The sequence below is a fragment of the Muscardinus avellanarius genome, assembly GCF_963383645.1.
Source record: "Muscardinus avellanarius genome assembly, chromosome: 5".
Lineage (NCBI taxonomy): Eukaryota > Metazoa > Chordata > Mammalia > Rodentia > Gliridae > Muscardinus > Muscardinus avellanarius.
In genome coordinates, this window is record NC_137790.1 from 10,406,407 (window position 1) to 10,429,334 (window position 22,928).

At 45.8% G+C, this 22,928-nt stretch overlaps 1 protein-coding gene across 3 annotated transcripts in view; it reads left to right on the plus strand.

Moving 5' to 3' along the window:
- The window catches only part of RUNX1 (RUNX family transcription factor 1), a gene marked incomplete at both ends in the record, with an annotated part of 264,148 nt that overhangs the window by 168,115 nt on the left and 73,105 nt on the right, over nucleotides 1-22,928 (plus strand). For all 3 annotated transcript variants that reach the window (XM_080695878.1, XM_080695879.1, XM_080695880.1), the window contains one exon: nucleotides 4,084-4,240. In XM_080695878.1, coding sequence (XP_080552004.1) covers nucleotides 4,084-4,240 — 157 coding nt within the window. The remainder of the gene's footprint in view (nucleotides 1-4,083; nucleotides 4,241-22,928) is intronic.

The following is a 22,928-nucleotide window of genomic DNA, read 5'->3' on the forward strand; positions in this document are numbered from 1 at the left end:
CCATTAGAGAGTTCCTTTCAGCAGAAATTGCAATAGCTATAGAAGTTTCCTTTTTTTCAAATGACTTGAGACAATTCACTGTAAAAAAAAAAAAACTGAATTTGTTTTACTGAGTAATCGATAGCCTGTACTGTAAGGTCAAGACATATATTTCTTGAAAACAAGTTAAAGTGGGTCTCTTGAGAACATTTGAAGAAAAGGAGAGTAGAGAAATCAGACCAGTTGATGATTATTTGTTACCAGTAAGTCCCCCAAAGACAGGCCCCTTCTCTAAGGAGACCTGCTAGTTGTATAAAGGAAAGAGTAGACAGAATTTTTAGCGCAAGAACAAGCACAGGGGTCAGGGATGAAAGTAATCTGAAGTTCAAAACCTGCCTGTGTCCTCGCTTGATTCGCTGTGGTCTCATGATGCTTCTGTACTCAGGTACCCACCAACACCTCCTGAGTCATCGCTACAGAAATGACTCCTTAAAAATCTGCATTTTAAGTTTCAGACAATCTCTTTAGGAAGTTAACCCTCAGAGAATTATTAGATTCCCTGTGATAAAGAAGAAAAAACTGTGAAACAATGATAAAGTCTGATGATATTGATGAGAGCCTCCTTAGGAGTCTTCCGAAGTTTTATGGATAAATCCTCGGCTTTCATCTTCGGAACTAACAAGAAGTTTAAAAATAAGACGTTTCTTTAAAAAGAGATTAAAATTATTCTAATTACTTATCCTGGATCCCAACCTGCTCTCCGCCCTGCTTCCTTCTCATGGAAGACCTTTATTTTAGCATAGGAGAGGGACTTATTTTTACTACGGAGAAAACAGTAAATTTTCTCCGTCAAATTTGCCGTGAGTTGCCCAGTATTTAGAGAAACAGCCTAGCGAGCTGTTTGAATGACTTATGATAGATTTTGTAAGACTCTAATGTTACAGTTTGTTTAGGCCCCGGTATACCAGAATCCAAAGACATAAACCTGCCTTCAGCAGAGAAGTTCAGAGCCCTTGTACACTGCTGATAATATGCCTTTCATAAAAAAGAAATAATCACATTGCTGGCGGCCAGATCATGGTCCCGAGCTATGCGTTAAGTGTCATCTCGGTTGAAGTCTCTGTTCCACTCCACGGCCTTCTTTGAAACACTGGCAGATTAAGGAATTTGAAGTAAATGAATTGCAACTGTAATTTCAACCTAATTAGAATGGGTGGAAAAAGCCAGATTGAACTGCACATGCGCTAGCCAAGAACAGTAACTGGGAGCCCCATATAGCGTAGAGGAGAGTTGATATTTTGCCCAACTTCCTGATACTTTTAAAAACAGAGAAGTAAAAACAAAATATGAGATCTCTTTAGCTAGCAAGTCCCTTCTTGTCTGTTTGGTCTGCCTCAGAATGCAAATGTTTGTGTCTCCTTACCTATTGTTTATAGCTTTTCAGTCTGGTTACCTCTTTTTCTTGTTTGAACTTAGATTATTTTTTTCCTTCTTTTCACGTTGCCCATCAATGACATAATCTGGATCAAATGAGCAGAGATGAGAGCTTTAAATTTAAAAACATTTTAATCTAACTCAATATGCTTGTTAATTAGACAAGATAACATTGTTAGTGACATTTCCCTGGAAAACAATTCCTCTACCCCCCCCCCAAAAAAAACCCTTCAGAGATCAATAAAAGGCCAACTAAGTGGTACTGGGGCTCCCAAATATCTTTGATTGGGGCCTCAGTTTACAAAGTGGGAGGGGTAGAAGTTAAAACCCAGTTTCTTTTTATTCTGAAGTCCAAACCCCCTTTTCTTAGCTAGCCACCGTGATAATGTTATGCTCTGTTTGGTGTCAATCTTGTGAGCTTGCCAAATTGCTAATGAAGATGGTATTGGACTGATTGAGAGGCACCGGCAGGGATCCCCGAAACACACAGAGGAGGAACATTGGGTGGTTACAAAACAGGAGTTATTTAATCTCTTTACAGACTCAGTTCCAACAATGAGTTACTCCTTTTGAAAGCCATGCCATTGATCCAGTACCCTGGACACTTAATTGAATACTGAATTCAAAACAGAAAAGCCTGGGTCACCACAGAGAGGGGAGGGTGAGGAAGTAGAAGTTCCTGTCCAGGGAGGGTATTTCAACACTGTGAGCTAATTTCGCGCAGGGAAGTGAAAATTGTGAAGAAGGAATGGAAAAAGTCGTGAAGAGCCTGAAAAGAGCAGCACTCAGCAAGCACATTTTGTAGGAAAAGAAAGGAATGATAAAAACGGTAAAAGAGATCAATGGACTGATCGGGGAGTCTTTTTTTTATTTTTCCAGTTCTTAACTAAATGGCAAAAACGCATGTATAATGAGAATTCAATGAGAGATTGCTTGGAGAATAAGAATGTTTTAAAAAAAATCTCCTTTATAGAAAGTATACCCAACAAATTGGCAAAGAAAGGATTAAAAATAGAGGTAAAAAGGCCCAGACTTTGTCTGATAGTGCAAATTGAATAAAATAGCGGAAGAAAATTCTCACCTTGGACCACGAGACTCGATCGGCCTTTTGAGGTCTTGGGACCTGGAGCATTTCCCCTCTGGAGTGACTGGGTTCATTGACTGTCATTCTCCTTCGAACCCAGGAGGTAAAGCAGACACAATGAATAAAAACAGTAGATAGTTATCTGAAGGACACAGGGAAGGGGTCATGACTAAGCACACCATGGGGAGGAGAATGTTGAGAAACACGATTTTTATATCAGACAAATGAATCTCTGGCAGTCCTGTTTGCCTACAGAAGAGGACGAATGAAAATATCCCTAACCCAAATTATGGAGCAGTGGTTAAGGAAAAGCCGGGAGGTGTAAGACAGGGCGAGCAATCAGAACCAGAGATTACGGAGTGCTTCACTAGTGCGGCTTTGAAAACCACCACCACCAAATTATACACTGATACGGTTGGAATGAATAACACGGCTTTCGCCGCTGGCCGAGAAAGTATCTGACAGGCTATCAATAGTGAGGGGAACAGATGAAAACCTGGAGCATTTTGATTTGAAGTTCTACGACCACTTTGGAAAGTTGAAACAATAGAAAGCTTAGCCAATAATTAATGTCTAGACCAAGAAAACAGTTTCCAGAAGGGACACAGATACTGGCTAAAAATGAGGTGTTATTGCACAAAACATCTTTAGGCCATGGGGCAGTTTACCTTGAAATTGCTTTTTTTTTTTAAATTCCCTGAGTATCAAAATATTTTATCAGTTTTTTTCAATAATCCTGATCATAAGCCCAAACCTTTTCAGTTACATTAAAGGAATTCTTCAGCAGGATCAGTCAGGGTTTGGAGAAAACCTCAGTCATCTGCCGGGATGTAATTAAGTCATCTCTGCGACTCACAGATAATACAGATGCCGCTGAGTTTCCCCCTTGATTTGAGAACCATTGGAGTGGGAGCCCTCTGCTCTGAGATCTATCCATTCTGTAATTAATAGTAATCAGAAGGGACATTTCTGGATTTTCTTCCCCTGACATGCCAGAATTCATGCTGTTAAAACTCACTGTCATCGTAGGGAGTCAAGGAATGAAAGACCCTGAGCAAATGGACAGCTTAAATCACTCGAGAATCGTCGGCAAAGGTCGAATTTAATTTTAGCAGAAATAAGTTGAAAGGCTTAAAAAGCCCTGGCTTAGTTAGTCCTGCCAGTAGAGAGCTGAAATTACAAGATGGGTTAAGTTCTAAACTAACGCAAAACATTCTGTTTCTCGAATAGGAGGAATTAAGACGAGATGGTTGGACATTCACGAGAACATAGCTTTTCAAAGTCCTTGGTAGTTGTTGTGTTCTCGGTAGTCCTGTGTTAAAACCTTCTGTGGCTTTAGTGGATGAATTTAGTAAACGTTTCATTATTGAGCAAATTATTTTTAGTTACACATAATGGAGTAAAATATAAATCTTTCCACGAATAACTTTTCTACTGTGTTGCTTAAGTTATGATTATTATTTCTCTGCAACGTAAAAGGTAGCATTTGATATCGATTTAATTTCAGAACAGCAGCTCTACAAATGACATCAAAGTGTACGTATAACGTTCCTGATGCCTGCACTTGTCTCTTGCCTGGCGTGTAGGTGGTGGCTCTGGGGGACGTTCCAGATGGCACCCTGGTCACTGTTATGGCTGGCAATGACGAAAATTACTCGGCCGAGCTGAGAAATGCCACGGCAGCCATGAAGAACCAAGTAGCCAGATTCAATGACCTCAGGTTTGTCGGGCGGAGTGGAAGAGGTACGTACCTGTCAAACCAAACGTGAAGCACCAAGTGTTTACGTGGTGCCCAACCCAGATTGTAAAACCTGTAGCAGCTGCAGCGGTGGTCTTTCTCGTGTTGCGCTGTCTAAAAATATTTACTTCAAAACTTAATATTTTGGTGGAATTTAACCTCATGTTACTGCTGTCCATTGCTAAGTTCCTTGAAGACTGATTTGGAACATGCTAAATGGTCACTGTGAGTTTCAATGAAGTCTCTCCGAATTTTACTAGAATGGGAAAATATAAAACTCATCAAAATGGACACAGTGTACAATGGACTTCTCTGTTTAATAATCGGATATCTACTTACTGGAAGCCTTTTCCTTATGATGCATGTGCTATTGGTGACAAGTGACAGAGTTTCAAATGATTACTTTGAATAACATTAAAATATCCTTAGTGTATGAATTTGGAAGCATAGTTTCTTGCAAGCTTGCCATTTTCAGGATAAAATAGTGTCAGTTCCGTTGACAGCAATGTGAACTTCCTGTTGTGTTTCTTGAATGCCTTATGATGATTTAGGGGGAGATCGAGCCCACTTAACATTTCTGGTGCTTATAATGTTACAGACCAGATTATGCAAAGAAAATGTTGCTTTAGTTTGGCTTTATGGGTAATTTTGTTTATTTTCATCTGTAACCCAGTATCAAAGTGTTAAAGTAGAAAGAGGACTCTTGGTTTATTGTAATCTCTTGTTTCCAGTTCATTTCAAACACTATATTTTCTCTGCAGTGGATGAGTCTAAGCCATATTTTAGAAATAGCAACAAGTACTAACCATTTAATTAAAAGAGGTAGTTTGTTTTGAAACCTATTTTTTGCAATAAGCTTGGGAATAAAAGTTATTTCACATGTTATCAACAAAATATGATAAATACCTAATAGTAAGAGCTCTTGTATTGGAGATAAAGGAAAGGACTGACTACGGGAGTCATCCTTACTCCTTATAAAAGCATTAAAATATTAGAAAATCTGTATTCTTGGGGACTTTAATTTGTAGAAGAGGAGAGAGAGGTAAATGGGCATTGGATTTTGGGCTGTTGCTTTTGCAACCATAGCTATCTGGAGTATTTTCATGCTAGAATCATAGCTGGAGAAAATTAAAAACAGAACTTATAACATGATTGAAAATATACATTCACAGTCCTAACTCTGTTAATAATAGGGTAATGCAAAGAAAATTATATCCACTTATTGAAAGCATGAATGATACTATAAGATATAAAAGCATCAGTCATTAAATGGGTTCCCTTGTTATATTAAAAAGTCCCTGCCTTTCAGTAAATGGAATTCACATTATGATTCAGAGATGCGTCTTTAGAAAATATCCTGAAGGCTTCGGATGAGTATCTGGCAGAGAGGGTGAGAAGCCATAAAAAATAAAGGCCCCACGGCCTGGTCCATGCCCACTTGTCTAGCTAACAATTTGTGTTGTTGGGGATTGAACCTAGGGGTATTCTCTCTCTGAGCTATGCCCCCAGCCCTTTTTAGTTTTTATTTGAAACAGGGTCTCACTAAGTGCCCAAGGCTCTTGATAATTTGTTGAGGCAGGCCTTGAATCTGCAGTCTTCCTGTCTTAGCCTCCCAAGGACTGGGAGTCCAGGTGTGCACTTCGCCCAGCTAGCTAAAGATCCTAATTCAGTTCTTGGGGATTTCTACTTTAGGAAATCAATAGCTGAGTGTCATTTGGTTGCTTTTCCAAAAGACAGTGTCATTATCATGATATGCATCTATGTGGGTCTGTGTGTCAAATTTTGCTTCTGAAAGTTCTGAGAGCTTTTAATGGTCTGTGCCAGCGACATTTTCCCATAAGAAGTTCAATAGTGGCTTTCTGGCAGTGCGCAGTAAGTCGGTGATAATAAAGAAGGAGATTTTGAAAGCAGCGTGCTTGTTTTTCTGGTGGTGAGGGCTGCTGTCTTCTCGGGCATTGGCCATTTCTGTTTTGAGTGGGTGACTAATAGGTGCTTGTGTTTACTTGGGGAACAGAGAGCTGTTTCCCCAAGGTGTGGATTGTTTGCGTTCAGCTGACTGATTTGTGCCAGTGTGCCCTTGAGTTTGTATAAACCCCCAGAAGAAAAATAGCTGCAACTAAGGCTGGGCTGTCTTCTCATACTCTGGCATGAAAAAAAAAAAAATTAAGTGCTATAAACAGACAATATTTGTTTTGAATGGGGTCTCTTTCCCATGAATGATAATAGGTAGTCAAAAAATACAGGAACCTTAATTGGATGTTTGACCCAATTATGGTTAGTGTTTGTAGGATTGACTTTGAACAATTTTTGGGGGGTACTCAATGCTACAATACAAAGTGAGCTGTCAAGAGACTTGATTTGAGTCCAGGCATGGTGACACACGCCTGTAATTTCAGTACTTGGGAGGCTGAGAAAGGAGGATCACAGGTTCATGGGCTTAGTAAGGCCCTCTGTAATTTAGTGAGACTCTGTTTCAAAATAAAATATCTCAGAGATAGAATGTGTATGGGTTCCATACCCAGTACCACACACACACACACACACACACACACACACACACACACACACACGATGCCTGATTTGAGGTTGCTTCATAATTTTACTCCATAGTCATAAAATACAATTTGATTTTGCTCTTTCAGGTATAAATGTCAACATCAGAACTTGCTAGATTTTTTCTTGTTTCTTCTTCTTTTATTTTTATTTTTATTTTTTACAACTTGCTTCCCATTAAGAAGGGAATAGACGATTCTCACTAATTTTGACAATTAGCCTTAATCTTCTTCATTGAATCTTATCCTTTAAAAGTTCCATTATGTTTCATTACGTGATCTTAAGATTATCTCCTGTTTTGTGTTTTTGAAAACACGCCCTTGGCGTTGATGCACCCTGAGGTGACCCAGCAGGTCCTGGACACTGGCTTACCCTATATTTTGATGCCAATATCGAATTTTGTCAAAAGCCACCTGTCTGATGGATTCTTAAAGGAGCAGGACACCTAGTACAGAATAAAAGGTAGAAAAGGATGTCCTTTTTCTTTAACCAGCTGCCAGACTGTGGAGATCAGAGATGTTGCCAGAGACATGGTGGCCCACATCTGGAGTCCCAGTACTTGGGAGGCTGAGACAGGAGGAGCCCGGGTTCACGGTCAGCCGCAGCAACTTAGAGACACCCTCAGCAACTTAGCGACACCCCGTTTCAAAGTTAAAAATAAAATAAAATTGGGCTGGCATATAGCTCAGAAGTAGAACACCCTGGGTTACAATTCTCAGTATTGCAAGAAGGAAAAAAAAAATTCCCAGTGACTGCACATGGAAGGGGTTTTCTCTGTTCTACAGATCTGACCTGAGTGCTGGCTGATGTTCAGAATGTAACTGGGAAAACCTGCCTGTCCAGCTTGGACGGCCATACAGACTGCTCCAGCCCCTAAAAATACTGGTGAAGGCCGGGGCAACCCAAAGCTTCTTCCTTTACTTCTTTCCCCTCTTTTTTTCTCCCAGATAGTTAAAATCTTGTTCAAGTGTCTATCTCACCACTGGAATGTTTCTTGATATTCAGTATCTCCATGTAAATTGACCACCTTTACAAAGAAAGAAAAAGATAGCCAGCCGCTCCCAGGAGGAGAGATCTAGGCAGGGGGCTCTGAGAAGTCAGGGAAACTCCAAAGACCTCCAAACACAAAGAGCGGGAGGGCTCCCACATGCTCATTCGGAACAATGTACATTTAAACCACACATTCTGGGACTATCAATGACCTTCAGAGAATCCCAAGTTCAGGGTCAAAAGGCATTCTCTTCAGTGAGATGAGCTGGCATAGCCGTTAACGTTAATTTATATTTGCAATTAATGCAGGTACTCCAGAGCCATTCAGAGTTGCAAGAAAGTGTACCATGGGGAGAGATGTTTAAGACCTTTTTTAGCGATAGCATCTGTGAGCATTCTGTCCCTGTTGGAGTATTTAATCACCATCCTAGTTATTTCATTTTAGAACCAAAGAAGAAATCTACCTAACGTTATCATCAACCACGTTGAAAATTCAGGCACAGCATCCTCTGCAGGATTTTTTTTTTTTAATTACGAATGTAATTTTTAAGCTCTTGAAGATGTCATAGATAATTTTTTTTTAGATACCAGGGGTTGAACCCAGGGGCATTCTACCTCCGAGCTACACCCCCAGCCCTATTTTTTTATTCTTCATTTTGAAACAGGGTCTTACTGAGTTGCAAAAGGCCTCACTGAGTAGCTGAGGCTGGTCATGAACTGGGATCCTCCCATCTCAGCCTCTCAAATACTGGGATTACAAGTGTGCACCACCACGCCTGGCTATGTCATAGATAATTTTGATAATCCTCTGGAAGACTTTTCCTAAGGGGGAAAAATGCACATGTGCACAAAATTCCCTGGACAATTTAATCATCCAATTTAGTCAGAGTTGGTAGGTAGACCTTCCAGGGAATTCATGAATCCAGGCTAGGGATCAGAATTCTGGGGCTTTGCCTTGACCATGCAGGATCAACCTAGCACCGCGCTTCACAGAGTAGATGCCTAGAAAAATAATAAATAAAGGAGTCAGTCAGGCAGATTTGTTTCTCCTCCTCCTCCTGTGCTGTTTGGTAAAGGCTCCTTTGGTTATTGACCTGCCCTGGTGAGGGTCATCAGGAAGGTAGGCCCTTCTGTCATGGAAAGTCCAGTGCCTTCTCTCCTGCAGGTGTGGGCCCCGGCTGTAGAGCCACAAGGCCGGTCCCAGGCCCGGCTCTGGGAGGTCGGGTGCTCTCCAGCCTGCCGGGCTTCATCTCTTGGTGGAATTTGTTGTTTATGTTGTTCTCCTTTGCAACTTCAACCTCGTCCACTTTCGCTATGGTACCCTTTCCCGGTGCCTTTATTTGTTGATTTATCTTTTTTTGCAGTACTGGGGATGGAACCCAGGGACATTCTACCTCCGAGCTACACCCCCAACTCTATTTTTTATTCTTTATTTTGAGACAGGGTCTCACTGAGTTGCAAAGAGCCTCACTAAGTAGTAGCTGAGGCTGTCCGAGAACCGCGATCCCCCCGTCTCAGCCTCCCGAATGCTGGGCTTACAAGCGTGCCCGCCGCACCCGGCGCTCCCGGTGTATGTCTAAGATGAGATCCCTTCATTACAGTCGGCCTGTGGTTATCTTCCCTGAGGCGATGTTTGTCCGGTCGCAACCTGGGCTGCTTCGTATGTGTCTACAGTGGTTATCGAAGGCATTTTTGCACTTAAGTTAGTTGACATTACTTGGCGTACAACATGGCGATGTTGTCTTTCTGATGGGTAGGAGACTGCGTTAGAGATGAAGCGAAGCTAGATTTGGGAAAAGATAAAAGGCACCAAGTATTCTCCATGAAGACACATATCTTTGCGTAGTGGTTTTTACAGAGATGCTGTGAATGACTCACCACATTATCACAGGATCCAGGTCATTCTCTATTTGGTTACAGAGCCAGATAACAGAGGAAGGAAAAATCCATCTTCCAACCCCAGAGATGTTCCATCGAGAACATTCTCCATGTAATCTGGCAGTTGGGTGTCCAGGAGAGAATAAAAGGAAGAGGCATGAGTTACCTTAAAAGCCACTTGCCCATTTTCCTCCATTTTCTCCCCTCTGTTGTTACTGAGTTGTACTTTAAAATACCATACAGACTGAAATTGGATTTCTTCCGATTATTTATTTATTTATTTATTTATTGCTGTACTGGGGATGGAACCCGGAGGCAGGCTACTTCCAAGCTCCACCTCCAGCCCTATTTTTTATTCTTTATTTTGAAACAGGGTCTCACTGAGTTGCAAAGGGCCTCACTAAGTAGTAGCTGAGGCTGTCCACAAACGGCGATCCTCCTATCTCAGCCTCCCAAACACTGGGATTACAAGTGTGCACCACCATGCCCACCTGGTTTTCTTGAGAATTAACTGTAAGAAGTAATAATGAAAAAACAAACAAACAAACAAAACAACCAGCTTCTGATGCAGCAAGTCTCCGCCAGCCCTAGCAAACATGACCGCCGGGTGGCGGGTCTCCAGCTTGGACTCCTCACCAGATGTCCCTGGAATTCATCTCTGGGAGATGAAATTTCTAATTCTCTTTTACATCTGCCAGTAAAAGATGAGCGACCCTCTCTTCCAAACACCTCTTTTCCCTGCCCACCCTGCCAAAAGCCCGGGGTGGCCCAGCCATGGCAAAGACCAGAGAAAAACTTCTTGTGCCTGGAACAAAGTGTCACAATTCATCCATTCCTGGTTCTCTCGCTGATTTTATGAAGTGCCAGGGTACTGCCAGTGGTGTCGGACAGCTTTTCTTAATTGAGGGTTATTTGTACAAACAATATTTTTTTGGTTGATGGCAGCAGCCGGTCTCTCTACCCACTCTAGACCCCTTCCTTGCCAGCCAGCTTGCGTTTGGCGGAGCCAGTTCTTTTTGGTCAGGACAGAAGACTATCAATCAGAAAGTGCCTTGGAGAAAAGTAAAGGTTGAGTGGTTTTTAGAGCTTCCTGTTTCGGCAGCAAGCATTACAGACATAAACACCGACCCAGCCAACGGCTGCAACGCCGCTCTGCTTCTAATAAATCAGTTTTGTATTTTCTTTTTGTGCTGGTTGGCGAGGGGCAAGGGAGGGTGGGGGAGCCTGGTTATAGAAGAACATATTCTGTGTTTCTCCATTTTTTTTTTCTGAAAATGAAAAATGACTTGTTGAAACAGAGGGATGGTGTAATGTCTGATGGCTGTTCCCTCTCTGCTGATGATTATAAAACAAGTTTAGATTAGTAAGGGGATGTTTATGGATAACTACGAGCAGTGCCCCTCCGTATCTGTGGGGGAGGTATGGTTCTAGGACCCCACCTCTGATACCCGAATCTACAGACACTCCGGCCCCTTACATCAAATGGTGGTGTTTTTTGCATATAACCTAATCACACTGGATTACCTCTAGTACTTATCATACCTAATTCAGTGTCAATGCCATTTGTTATACTGTATTGTTTAGGGACTAATGATAAGAAAAAAGAGTCTGTATACATTCAGTGTAGTTGCAGTTTTTTTCTGAAAGTTTGGTCTATGGCCGCGGCGCTCTGTGGATACAGAGGGGCTGGTGGTACTGTCTGTGTGCAGTGGGTGTGTGGCTCTGAAGGCTCTGATGAACTCTTAGCCAGCGAGATGTTCCATTGAGAGACTGCTTGGACCAAAATGTTTTCGAGGTCTAAATTCACGCTAATAATATCTTCTCAAGTAAAGCCCAAATAAAGCAATTGGGAGAAATTAAGTGAGTAGAAGGGGTTTGATGAGCGGCCTGTGAGGACCATCAGCTGCGCGCGCCAGTTTGAAAGCTCCATCCTGCACGGGTGAATTTCAGCAGTGTCTACCTGCCAGGGCCAGTTCCAGCGGGAGTCCCAAATACAGCCGAGATGTGTTTGGGTGTATGGGGAGTGGAGTTAATGAAGGTGTTCATTTAGCACCACACTGATTCCGGATTCCAGCACATGGAATCCTGCTGCTGGCACTAAACTTTCTCCAACGAGCTTCTGAGACTGTAGCGAGCCCATAACTTGTGGGGGAACCCCAGCCATCTCTTCTGAGAGGCCCAGGACATTCCTCTGAAAGTCCAAATGCGTTTCCTCTGATTTCTTCAGTGAGAAAGTTCCTATACTGCTTTTTTTTCTCAAAGAAGATGTAGGTAAATTTCCTGATTATTTTTCAACTTGGATTACTCTCTCGTAATCCTATTACTTGGGAGGCTGAGATAGGAGGATCACAGGTTTGAGGACATCTGCAGCAAGTAGAGAGAATCTTATCAACCTAGTGAGATGAAATAAAAATAAAATAGGGATGGGGCTTTAGCTCAGAGATGGATAGAATGCCTGTGGGTTGAATACACACACACACACACACACACACACACACACACACACATACACACAAAAGGAAAAAAAATATTACCCCCTGTTTTTACCATGCGATTTCAGATGGTCACTATGAATGTAGGGGCAGCCTGGGCTGACTGACCCAAGGGGCTGCTTGTCCAGGGAGGGGAGGACTGAACAGCACTTGGGCGAGGTATATGGCTCTAAGGAGTCGCCTCATGCAAACAAGGGAGAAGCGGGGAATAAGGTTGGCCGAGTGCAGTCTGACAACTGCGCGCTTATCAGATCTCAGACAAGGCCCGAGGGATGGGCTGTTGAGGAGGTGGAAAGCTTCCGGTTGGCCGGTTTGCTCTGGGCGCTGGTTTTGGGTCTTTCCAGCTGTCTTCCTTCTTTGTATTAGAAACCATCACCTGGCCTTGTAATATTAGCCATTTATCTATCTATCTCTCCAAAATTGAGGGGAGCAACCTAAAGTCCTATTGTTAATCACAATGCCGTCCTCTTTACATGGTGTCTCCGGAACCCAGAATAAATGTGTCGCCTTACTTCCTTTTATTTGAAACCATGGGGCAGGTCTAAGTTGTTACCTATCTCCCTGATCATCAGTTTTAAGGATACTCTCTCCTAGCTCAGTGTTTCCCTGCTAGGAATGATTCTTGATCCCTGGGGGAGATTTGCCGATATCTGTACACATGTTTTGATTGTCTCCTACTGGGGTGAAGGAGTGTTTCTGGCATCTAGTGGTAGAGGCCAGAGAGATCTGCTCATCCTAAGTGCAGGGTGGCTTCCTGCAACAGAACACTAATCCAAAATGCCAGGCACTCTGAGATCGAGCACTCCGGATATAGCCGGGCCGTGTTCATAAATTTCTAAATGTCTTCCTTGCCTCTCCTCCCTGATAATTTCTACCTCCCCACAAAATTTGTGAAAACTTAATTTTGAAAGTTTACAAAGGCCGGGCGTGGCGGTGCACGCTTGTAATCCCACCATTTGGGAGGCAGAGACAGGAGGATCGCAGTTCGTGGACAGCCTCAGCTACTTTGTGAGGCCCTCTGCAACTCAGCGAGACCCTGTTTCAAAGTAAAGAATAAACAATAGAGCTAAGGGTATCACTCAGAGGTAGAATGCTCCTGGGTTCCATCCTCAGAACAACACACACACACACACACACACACACACACACACACACACAAATTTTTTACAAAGAATAGAAAATGAACTTAGTGTCACCAAATATTAAAGGCTTTTGAAAAATGAAATGTAGCCAGGTGTGATGGCACACGCTTGTAATCCCAATCATTGGGAGCCTGAGACAGGAGGATTCCAGGTTCGCGGCCAGCCTCAGCAACTTAGTGAGGTCCTCTGCAACTGAGTGAGACCCTGTTTCAAAATAAAATAATAATAATAATAATAAAGTAGGGCTGAGAGTGTAACTCAGAGGTAGAATGCCCTTGGGTTCAATCCCCAGTACTACAAAAAAAAAAAAAAAAGAAAGAAAGAAAAGAATATATGCAGAGAATTGTGCCATCTCTGCACATCTGTCGGCCCTGCTTGGCATCCTGTGTTAGGGCTTGGAGTGGCATGAGGAGAGGAGAGGATGCAGGTGGGTAGTTCACACAGCAGAGCAGGCCAGCCCTTCCTTCCTTCCTTCCTTCCTTCCTTCCTTCCTTCCTTCCTTCCTTCTTTCCTTCTGAAGAGTACTGGGGATTGAACCCAGGGACATTTTACCTTCAAGCTCTACCCAGCCCATCTTTAAATATTTTTTGCCTTGAAACAAGACCTCTCTAGGTTTCTGGGGAGGGGGTGGGGGGGTTTCCTAAGTTGCTGAGGCTGACCTCGAACCTGCCATCTTTCTGTCTCAGCCTCCCCAGTACTGGGATTACAGGCATGGGCCTCCACACCTCACTCAGGGGCAGCTCTTCTAGGAGCTGTTGAGGCCCCGTGGCAGCAGTCTCACAGGAACAGGTCCTCAGCGATGGCAGAGACAGTACCAAGCTCCGCAGGACCCTCAGTGCTCTGTCCCTGGAAGGAGACTTTCCTGGAGGGGCCACAGATCTACTGGTCCAGAAACTTCAATTGATGTGATGGGCAGCTTCCACTTAAAAAGTGCTAAAAGCAGAGCCCGCTGTATGTTGTCCACAGAGACCTTCCTGACTCCACAAAGGGTCCAGAAATAAAAATGCAAGGTAGAAGTCAAAATGAATGCAGAGCATGGGAGGAAGAAGGTTGCAGGCCGGCCTGATGGGCTGGCTTGGAGGACAGTCCAGGTTTGGGGCACAGGCTGGGCTTGTTGGGCTCGTGGCTCCCGCCGGGAGATTATGGCTTGGAGCTCCCTGGAGTTGCCCCCTGCCAGCCCCAGGGGTTAGTTTTACTGTCACCTGTTTTCTATACTGAGATTCAGACAAAGATGATTTGAAAACAAAAGTCTGGACACAGATTCCTCTGGGTTCTGCAGCAGGTTGATGTCTTGACTAGTAGCCGTCTGTGACTGTTTTGTTTATTTTTCTATTGGATTGCTGGCTGGCTTTAACTCAACACAGAGACCCTGACTCCAGATTCAGCTTAGAGCTCAGCTGTTTGTCAGGTGCTTTGTGACTTTTACGAGTTAATTTTCCACACTGGGAATTCCCACAGTGACCTAGACAGGGCCGGCCGGCTGGCCTGGAGCTTAGGGACCTACCCAGCAAGTGAAGGTGGCCAGGGTACACTGCAGGGGGCACTGAGACCCAAGCACTGTGGAAGATAAATGAAGAGGGGTGGGGCGTGCTGGCGCATGCTTGTAATCCCAGCACTTGGGAGGCTGAGACAGGAGGATCGTGGTTCAAGGACAGCCTCAGCTACTTAATGAGTCCCTTCGCAATTCAATGAGACCCTGTTTCAAAAAATAAAAACACTAAAATATAGGGTTGGGGGTGTAGCTTGGAGGTAGAATATCTCTGGGTTCCATCTCCAGTACCACACACAAAAGAAATTAAGAGGGGCCTGAAAACCCCCAGAAAAGGGACTACCCAGAATTGTTCCAAAACAAACGACCCAGCCCTCGGCTAGAAAGGCGCCATGCGGTACACATTTAATGGCGGCGTCCTTAGCAACAGGTGGACGCTCATTACATATCTGCACATGAATGACTCTCCCAGGATTGCTTTCTTGTAGGGGACAGAGCTGGGAAAGTAGTTACATGGATTTTACTAGATTCTCCCCCACCCCAGAGGAAGATGTTTCAACTTGAGCATTACTGACGTTTCGGGCTGGTGATTCCTGGTAGGGAGGGGGAGCTGTCCTTGGCATTGTTGAATATTTGGTAGCATCCCTGGACTCTGTCCAGTGTCCAGTGGCACCCACCCTCCCAGTTGTGATCATCAGAAATATCTGATTGTACCAAGGCCATTGTGTCCTGTGTAATATTCCTCTGGTTCATAGTCACCCCATAGAAGCACACACGCCTATTGGCAACGATTCTGTGAATCCTTGGAAGGTAGTGTGATGTCGTATGAAGACCTAGATGTACCAGGCATTGCCAGGCTTCTCCAGGGGAGGGGAGAGGGTTGCCTTTGGTTGAGAATCGCCAGCTTAAAACTGAGTCTACGAACAAGTTGCTTGGCTTGGCAGAGCCTGATGAAAGCCTCGTTCTGTGGGGCTGGTGGTGCGGTGTCCTAGGCTGGGGCTTATTCCTTCTCTCAGCAAAATCTCTGCGGTGACACTAACTCTGGAGTAGGCTGTGACAGCTGCCAGCTTCTAAGGATTAGCAGCAGCCAGCAGTGGCATCCACCAGGGGCCTGCTTTCTTTTGGCCTATGTTGACCGAGTCTTCCAGAAGAGACATTAGCCGTATCCTTATCCCTCAGTCCCGTGGAGCCCTGAAGTCCCGAAAGGGTTACTACACGACAGCACTGCGATTTCAGATTAGCAGTGGGAGAGATGAAATTAAATATGTACTGTAATTTGAAGCACTGTTTTTCATGGGAAAAGAAGTCCTCCCCACCGAGCCTTTCCAACTCTTTTGTCCAAACATTAATGGCATGCAAATATTTATGATTCATAATGCCTCTTTTTCATTCCCAACCTTATTTTAACAATAAACACTGCCTTTCGACAATGAAGCAGAATAATCCCTTTGTCCTGTCTCCGGGCTGCGCACGCTGGCACCCAGGAGCGTCACATTCTTCTTGAGCGGTAATTGTGCCTCCACCCTGGTCCGGGGAGTTTTCCGTATGTCACCAGGGCTCGCCTTGGAGTGTCCTTCAGGCCGCTCTGGCTGTTCCACCAGAAGTCATTGTTCAAGTTGTTTCTGGGCATTCCCATGCATTGCAAGTGAATGGCTTTTCCGGCCACGAATAAAGCAGAGAAAGGATTCATCTGGCTGATCCTTGGAGAGGCGTCTTACTATGCTATTGTCTTGCTTTCTGGCCAAATCCCTGTGCTCTAGATTATACCCAGGCCATTGTATCCCGTGTAATACTCCTCCGATTCATAATCACCCCGTAGAAGCACACACGCCTATTGGCAGTGATTCCGTGGATCTTTGGAAGGTAGAGGGATGTCATATGAAGATGTAGATGTACCAGGGTCTCCTGTGGGGCCTCAGTTTCCCTTTCTGCTCAGTAGGTATGAGGATGCCTTGCACCCAGCCTCTCAAGGTCTTTAGGCTGGGAGAAGCAAGACGGCGTGCCTGGAATAAGACCGAGGAGGAAGAGCGGTGGGCGGCTCACCTTGGCATCTTTCTTCCCTCTGCAGTGAGGATGGTTGAGGGAGCCGCGCGGCTCCCTGAGCGAGAGCGACCGGTGACCCTGTTTTCCACTCTTTACCCCTTCGTGACAAGAATTTCTATCCTTTTATCTTACTGTGGACCTAGTAAAAAGAGAGTGCCTGGGACAACAGGAGTTTCACAACTAGTCACAAATGCCCGCGGCAGGACGGTGTAATGATCACAAGCATTTGTTGGGTGCTGACTGTGCGTTGTAGAAATCTAACCTCGATTTCTCTTTTATTATCACTCTTTTCCTGCCTTATCCCCCATGATCATCCCATTCATTCATTCATTCACTGGTTCATAGCTAACACTAATGATACAAGGGATGGCTTAAGGAAAGCCCCAACCTTCGGGGTCAGTGAAGGCACGGCACCTAGCAGGCCATCGCTGTTCTGAGTGGAGGACTAGATGGCAAAGGACAGGTGTGACAGGGGCAAAGGGCAGTGGTGCGTGACCTCGTAAATCCAGGTGACAGGGAGGCTCCGCAAGTAGAGGCATCCAGCAGAGAAGCAGACTGGGCTGGGAAACCTGGCCTTAGCAGGGGCTTGGAGGGGAAGGCTGTGGAGAGGGATGGGGCAGGAAGGCCCGGACCGGCCTGAACATCCACGCTGGGAATTCGGGCAGGTCCCGATGACCTGGAGAGCCATCAACAGCTTTTAAGCAGAGATGTGCAATCACCAGATATAAATCGCAGGAAAATATGTACTTTGCAGTTTGAAGAAAGAATATTTGGAGGGTCTGGGGGGTGCTTCAAGTCCAGTTCAGAGATTGAACACTCATTTTCTCTCAGGCAGCCTGAGACGTGTTTAGAGTTTGCAAACATCCCACGTGTCCTCCTCAGGCTTCCCTCTCCACCCTCTGAGCAGCAGCCACCTGCCTTCCTCCTACCAGAGCATCTGATGATCAGGCGCCCTCTGTTCACAGTGGCCAGGTCCGGGCCTCCATGCCGCAGCTGCCGGCCTTGTGGGGCTGTGCTTTTGAAGCCCTGGGATCTGGACATGGACAGGGTGAGGAGTCAGCCAGCCCTGGAGGTCGCTCTGGTCACCTGCCCCGTGTGGCCTGTGGCTGAATTGCACAGCGTGTTGGATAAGTGGGGCCTGGGGTATGTGGGTGAGCCAGCCAGACAGCTCTCCAGAGGGACAGAGCAGCGAGTGTGGCCCTGGATACGGAGGGCTGGGGATTCGTGCTCTCAGGCATGTTTGGGCTAAAGCTGGGCTACTCAGCGGAGGCCCTGGGAATTGTGATACCGAAAGAAAAAGGAAGATTGGAAGGGAATATGAAATTTGGGGAAAGGAAATAAAGAATTGCAGGAGAGCATCAAGGGGGCTTTGGGGGCGGTGACGTATCTGTCCTCACTGTTGGTGGGAGATGGATCCCAGTTCCAGGAGCCCCACAGATCCCAAACCCTGCGGCTGCTCCGGTCCCTTATGAGACTGGGCATAGCATTAGCATATAACCTGCGTGTGTCCTTTACTCTCATTTATATTAGATCATGCCCGGATTGCTTATAATGCTTACAGCAACAGCAAGGCTATATTGTTTATGGAATTATGACACTTTAAAAAGTCTGTGTGTGTTCAGTACATCATACAGTGTCTTTTTTTTTTTGTTTTTTTGTTTTTGGCAGTACCAGGGATGGAAACCAGGATCATTCTGAGCTACACCCCCAGACTTTTTATTCTTTAGTTTGAAAAAAGGTGTCACTGTATTGCAAAGGGCTTCACTAAGTAGCTGAGACTATCTGACAACCGCAATCCTGATCCTCCTAACTCAGCCTCCCAAATGTTGGGATTACAAGAGTGAGCCACCACGCCTGACTGCGATGTCTTTTTTCTGAATATTTTTTGACCCGTGCTTGGTTGGATCCTCAGATACAATCAGTGGATACCAACATGGAGGGCACGTGCTTCGTGAAGGAAAGGGCCTGCTCATCCACTTCATTTGTAAGATGGAGCTCTTCCCTGCCCCAAAAGAAACACGATTCTTTCCAAGTAGAGTTAGGTGTCATACAGAACCAACTCTCAAACTGGAAGTTGACAGAGTCGTTCATTGATTCATTTATCAAAGTTTTTTTTTTTTGTAACCTCGAAACAAAAGACTCAGTGATGAATCAAATGGGATCTCTGCCTCCAAACACCTCATTTCCATGAAACATCTCCAGAGAAAATGCCTCTCATGGCTTCAGTTCTCCAAGTAAAACAGCTATTTTTCAAATGACCCATCATTCCATACAGACGCTGTCTTATGGAAAACCAAATTCTGTGTTTGAAGCCCCTGACTTGCCAGTCTGGCTTCGGAGATTTGTTTTTTGCCAGTAACCTGGGCCTCTGGGGTGCACCCTGCCTGTGTGGAGTCAGCTGCCACTGAACAAGGATAATCGTGCACACTCGGGGCACTTCACACCCCAGCAGAGAGACACCGACATCTCCCTTCAATTCCATTTTGAGAAGCCAGGATATTTGCACAAGTCCAAGAGTTTGCACCCAGTTGAAATCCTCAAATAAATTAATTATACAACTCTGCTGTCAAAAAACAGTGGTATTTGGATAAAGGAATGGGAAAAAAAAAGCAGATGCATGCATTTTGTGTTAGATCGTTCCAGTGAAAAAGAGAAATATGAATTGAAAGTACATTGGAAAGCTGGGCGCGTGGTGGAGTACGCTTATAACCTCAGTCCTTGGGAGGCTGAGACAGGAGGATCATGGTTCACGGCCAGTCTCAGCTACTTTGTGAAGCCCTTTGCAACTCAGTGGGATCCTGTTTCAAAATAAAGAATAAAAAATAGGGCTGAGGATGTAGCTCGAAGGTAGAATGCCCCTGGGTTTTATCCCTAGTACTGGAAAAAAAAAAAAGTATATTGGAAAAAATACCCAAATGCAGATTACCACTGGAACCTAAGGGTGCATTGATTTTAACACTTAGTTGGCTGTGATCATACCTGGACTCGCCTGTAGCCCAGGGAGAAAGCTCTCTACAACCTTGCAGGTCTTCGGGAATTTCCTGAACTTGCAGAGAGCTCACTTTGATATCTTTCTGGTTCTTTGGGTTTTTTTTTTTTTTTTTTTTTTTGTACTGGGGTTCCTGGAAGCCCTTCTCCCTCCGGGCTGCACTCCCAGACCTATTTTTATATTTTTATTTGGAAACAGGGTCTCTTAAACCAGCAAGGCTGGCTCCGAACCAGCACGATCCTCCTGTTTCCGCCTCCCAAGCGCGGGGATTACAAGCGTGTGCCACCACACTCAGCTCTCTTGTTTTTTCAAAAGCCGCCTTTCAGCTGGGCGTGGTGGCGCACGCTTGTAATCCCCGCACTTGGGAGGCAGAGACAGGAAGATCGCTCAGGTTCGAAGCCAGCCGTGGGCACTGGCTTAGGAGACCCTGTTTCCAAATAAAAATATAAAAATAGGTCTGGGAGTGTAGCCCGGAGGTAGAAGGGCTTCCAGGAACCCCAGTACCATCAAAAAAAAAAAAAAAAAAAAGTTGCGTTTCATTTTCCCTTTCCTGCTCTCTGCTTCAAGTTTGTGGGTGCGACTGGCTTTCCTGCAGAGAGACACCACTGAGAGAAAAATGTTATGTGTGTGCTCCTTAAAGAGGATAACCCACATCCCAGGGCAGGCGGGTCCTCTGGGTGGCAAAGGGCAAGTTTCACATCCCCCAAAACTACCCCCAAAAGGAAAAGATGATTCATGGGTCCAAAACTACACCAAGGATAGGGACAGTCATAGAGCCACCAAGGAGCCCCACAGAGTACTGTCTACCCCGACCTCAGCCTTGGGTGACGTGCTCATATACAGGAGAGGGCCACCCCTGCCTTGATGGGCAGAGGAGGACCACCCCTGCCTTGATGGGCAGAGGAGGACCCTGCTGGTTTGTAACTGTGACCAACTCCAGCCTTTAAAGACAGTCTTCCACACTTGGGCAAAGAAAGGCTTTGAGCTGCTGAGTTTTTTTGTTTTGTGTGTGTGTGTGTGTGTGTGTGTGTGTGTGTGTGTGTATGTGTGTATTGAAGCAAACCCAGGAACATTCTACCTCCGAGCTACACCCCCCATTTCTATTTTGTTTATTATTCCGAAACAGGGTCTCACTAAATTGCTAAGAGCCCCTCACGATGGTGGAGGCTGATTCTGAACCTTCGGTCCTCCGATCTCAGCCTCCCAAGTACTGGGATCACAGGCCTGCGCCACCATGCCCAGCTTCCTTTTGCTTTTTCTGCCTGTCCCCACACTCAACTTTTTGGGGAGCTATGTGCACATCTGCAGTAATTCTGAGGTCTCCCACATGTGGTGAGAAGCCGAGCATGTGCGGGGCCACGAGAATTGGAGGATCCAGGCGTGGCTTCGTTACACCACATGGGCTGTCAGAGGTCACAGCCAAGCCTCAAAGCTGCCCCACTGCAGAGAGCCTGTCACGGTTGCGTGTCCAGGCAGGCTCCCCCGTGACCTTCTTCCCAACTAAATAAAGCAGTCAGTTCGGTGCCCTGGCATTTGGGTGGATAGACTGGCGTCCAGGGAGACGACACGTGTTGCTGTGGCTGGCCTGGTTATATGGCGGTCAGAGTTGTGCCTTACAGAGGTTGCCAGCTGGGGAGGCACAAATGAACTGGGAGATAGAGTTGAACTTGGACCTGGTCACAGCTCTATCACCTGTTAGACACACACACACATGTACACACACACACACACACACACACACACACCATCAGCAGCCACTTCATCCCAGCCCCTCCTCCTGTGACCTCTCCCAGCCCTGGTCTTTGTGAAATCCAATCTGTCATGCCCTTAATAATTTTACTAGTACTTACGGAGAGCTTGCTCTGCAGGCTGCTTTTATATTTGTTATTTCATTTAACCTGTATAATGCAGCTCAGAGACACAAGGGCTTCTCTTAACCTCCATTCGACAGGCCACCGCTGGGCCCCCAGAGGGGCTAAGTAACCTGCCTGGGGCTGCACAGCATTCAGTTGCACAGCTGGGGCTTGAGGGTAGGTAGGCCAGCTCCAGAGGCCACACTGTTAGCTGTCCGTCTGCATTTCCACCTCTGCAGCTCTGAGAATCAAGTTCTTGCTGCTTCTAAGCACAAGCTAAGAGAAGCCTCCTCTCCCCGTTCCTTCTTCCCACTGTCTTGTCTTCCTCAGTCCCGGTGTTCTTGCTTCTCAATCGTGGTCCTCCCGGAACACAACTGACCAGAATGGATGCTACTGCTTTGGCCAGGTTTCCCTGTGCAAGAGAAGGAAGGTCTCCATTTTCCTCCTTTTCTTGGCAGCTTCCCCTGCAACTCTGCTTGCAGGGCACTTGTGACACTATAGCCCGCCCCTCTGGGGCCCAGCGCCTCTTGGTAGTGCCCACGGTCATCCTGGAGCCTTCTGTGCACTGGCCATGCCTCGGCTGGTCTCCCGGGGCCGTGGCCAGCGAGACCCCCCCACGCACCCACAGTGGGACGGTGAACACGAGTTCTCCCTGCCAGTCCAGGCCCCTGCCCTCCGTCCTAAACAGCCACAGGATGGAGGCTGTTGTGATTTATCCAGTCTTTCCTTGCTGTTCTGGTCACAGCTTGCAGAGAAAAACACTTGAGCGTCTCTTGCTCTCCACACCCACGTACTTAAAATACCAGGCCCACAGGTCATTTTAATGAGGGAATTTGGCTAATAACCCGTGTGCTCCAGGGCGCGCCTCCCATTTCTGCAGGTGCTGGCCAAGAAGAGCTGAGTCCCGGCAGCCACAGGCCCTGGCGGGTGAGGGCAGAGCATCGTCAGACGTGTCCAGTGGCTGCCTGGGGCCCCTGGTCAAGGGTGGTGCCAGGTCCAGCTAGAGGGACACAAGGAAGCAGAAGACAGGGTTTCACCCTGTGGACAGATGTCATCTTCACCTGTAAGGAAACCGTCACCACCTCTGTCTATAAGATAATAGGCCGATGTCCTTGTACCCAGCCTGTAAGTGGAGTCCATCCAGCATGGGCGACTCCTGAGCACCCCCTCAGTATTGTGCTGGAATCGCCCCACCGGGTAGCTTTGGTGTGGACTCGGATGGAGACTTCTCATAGCTGAGCACAACGCGATGGATTTAAAATAA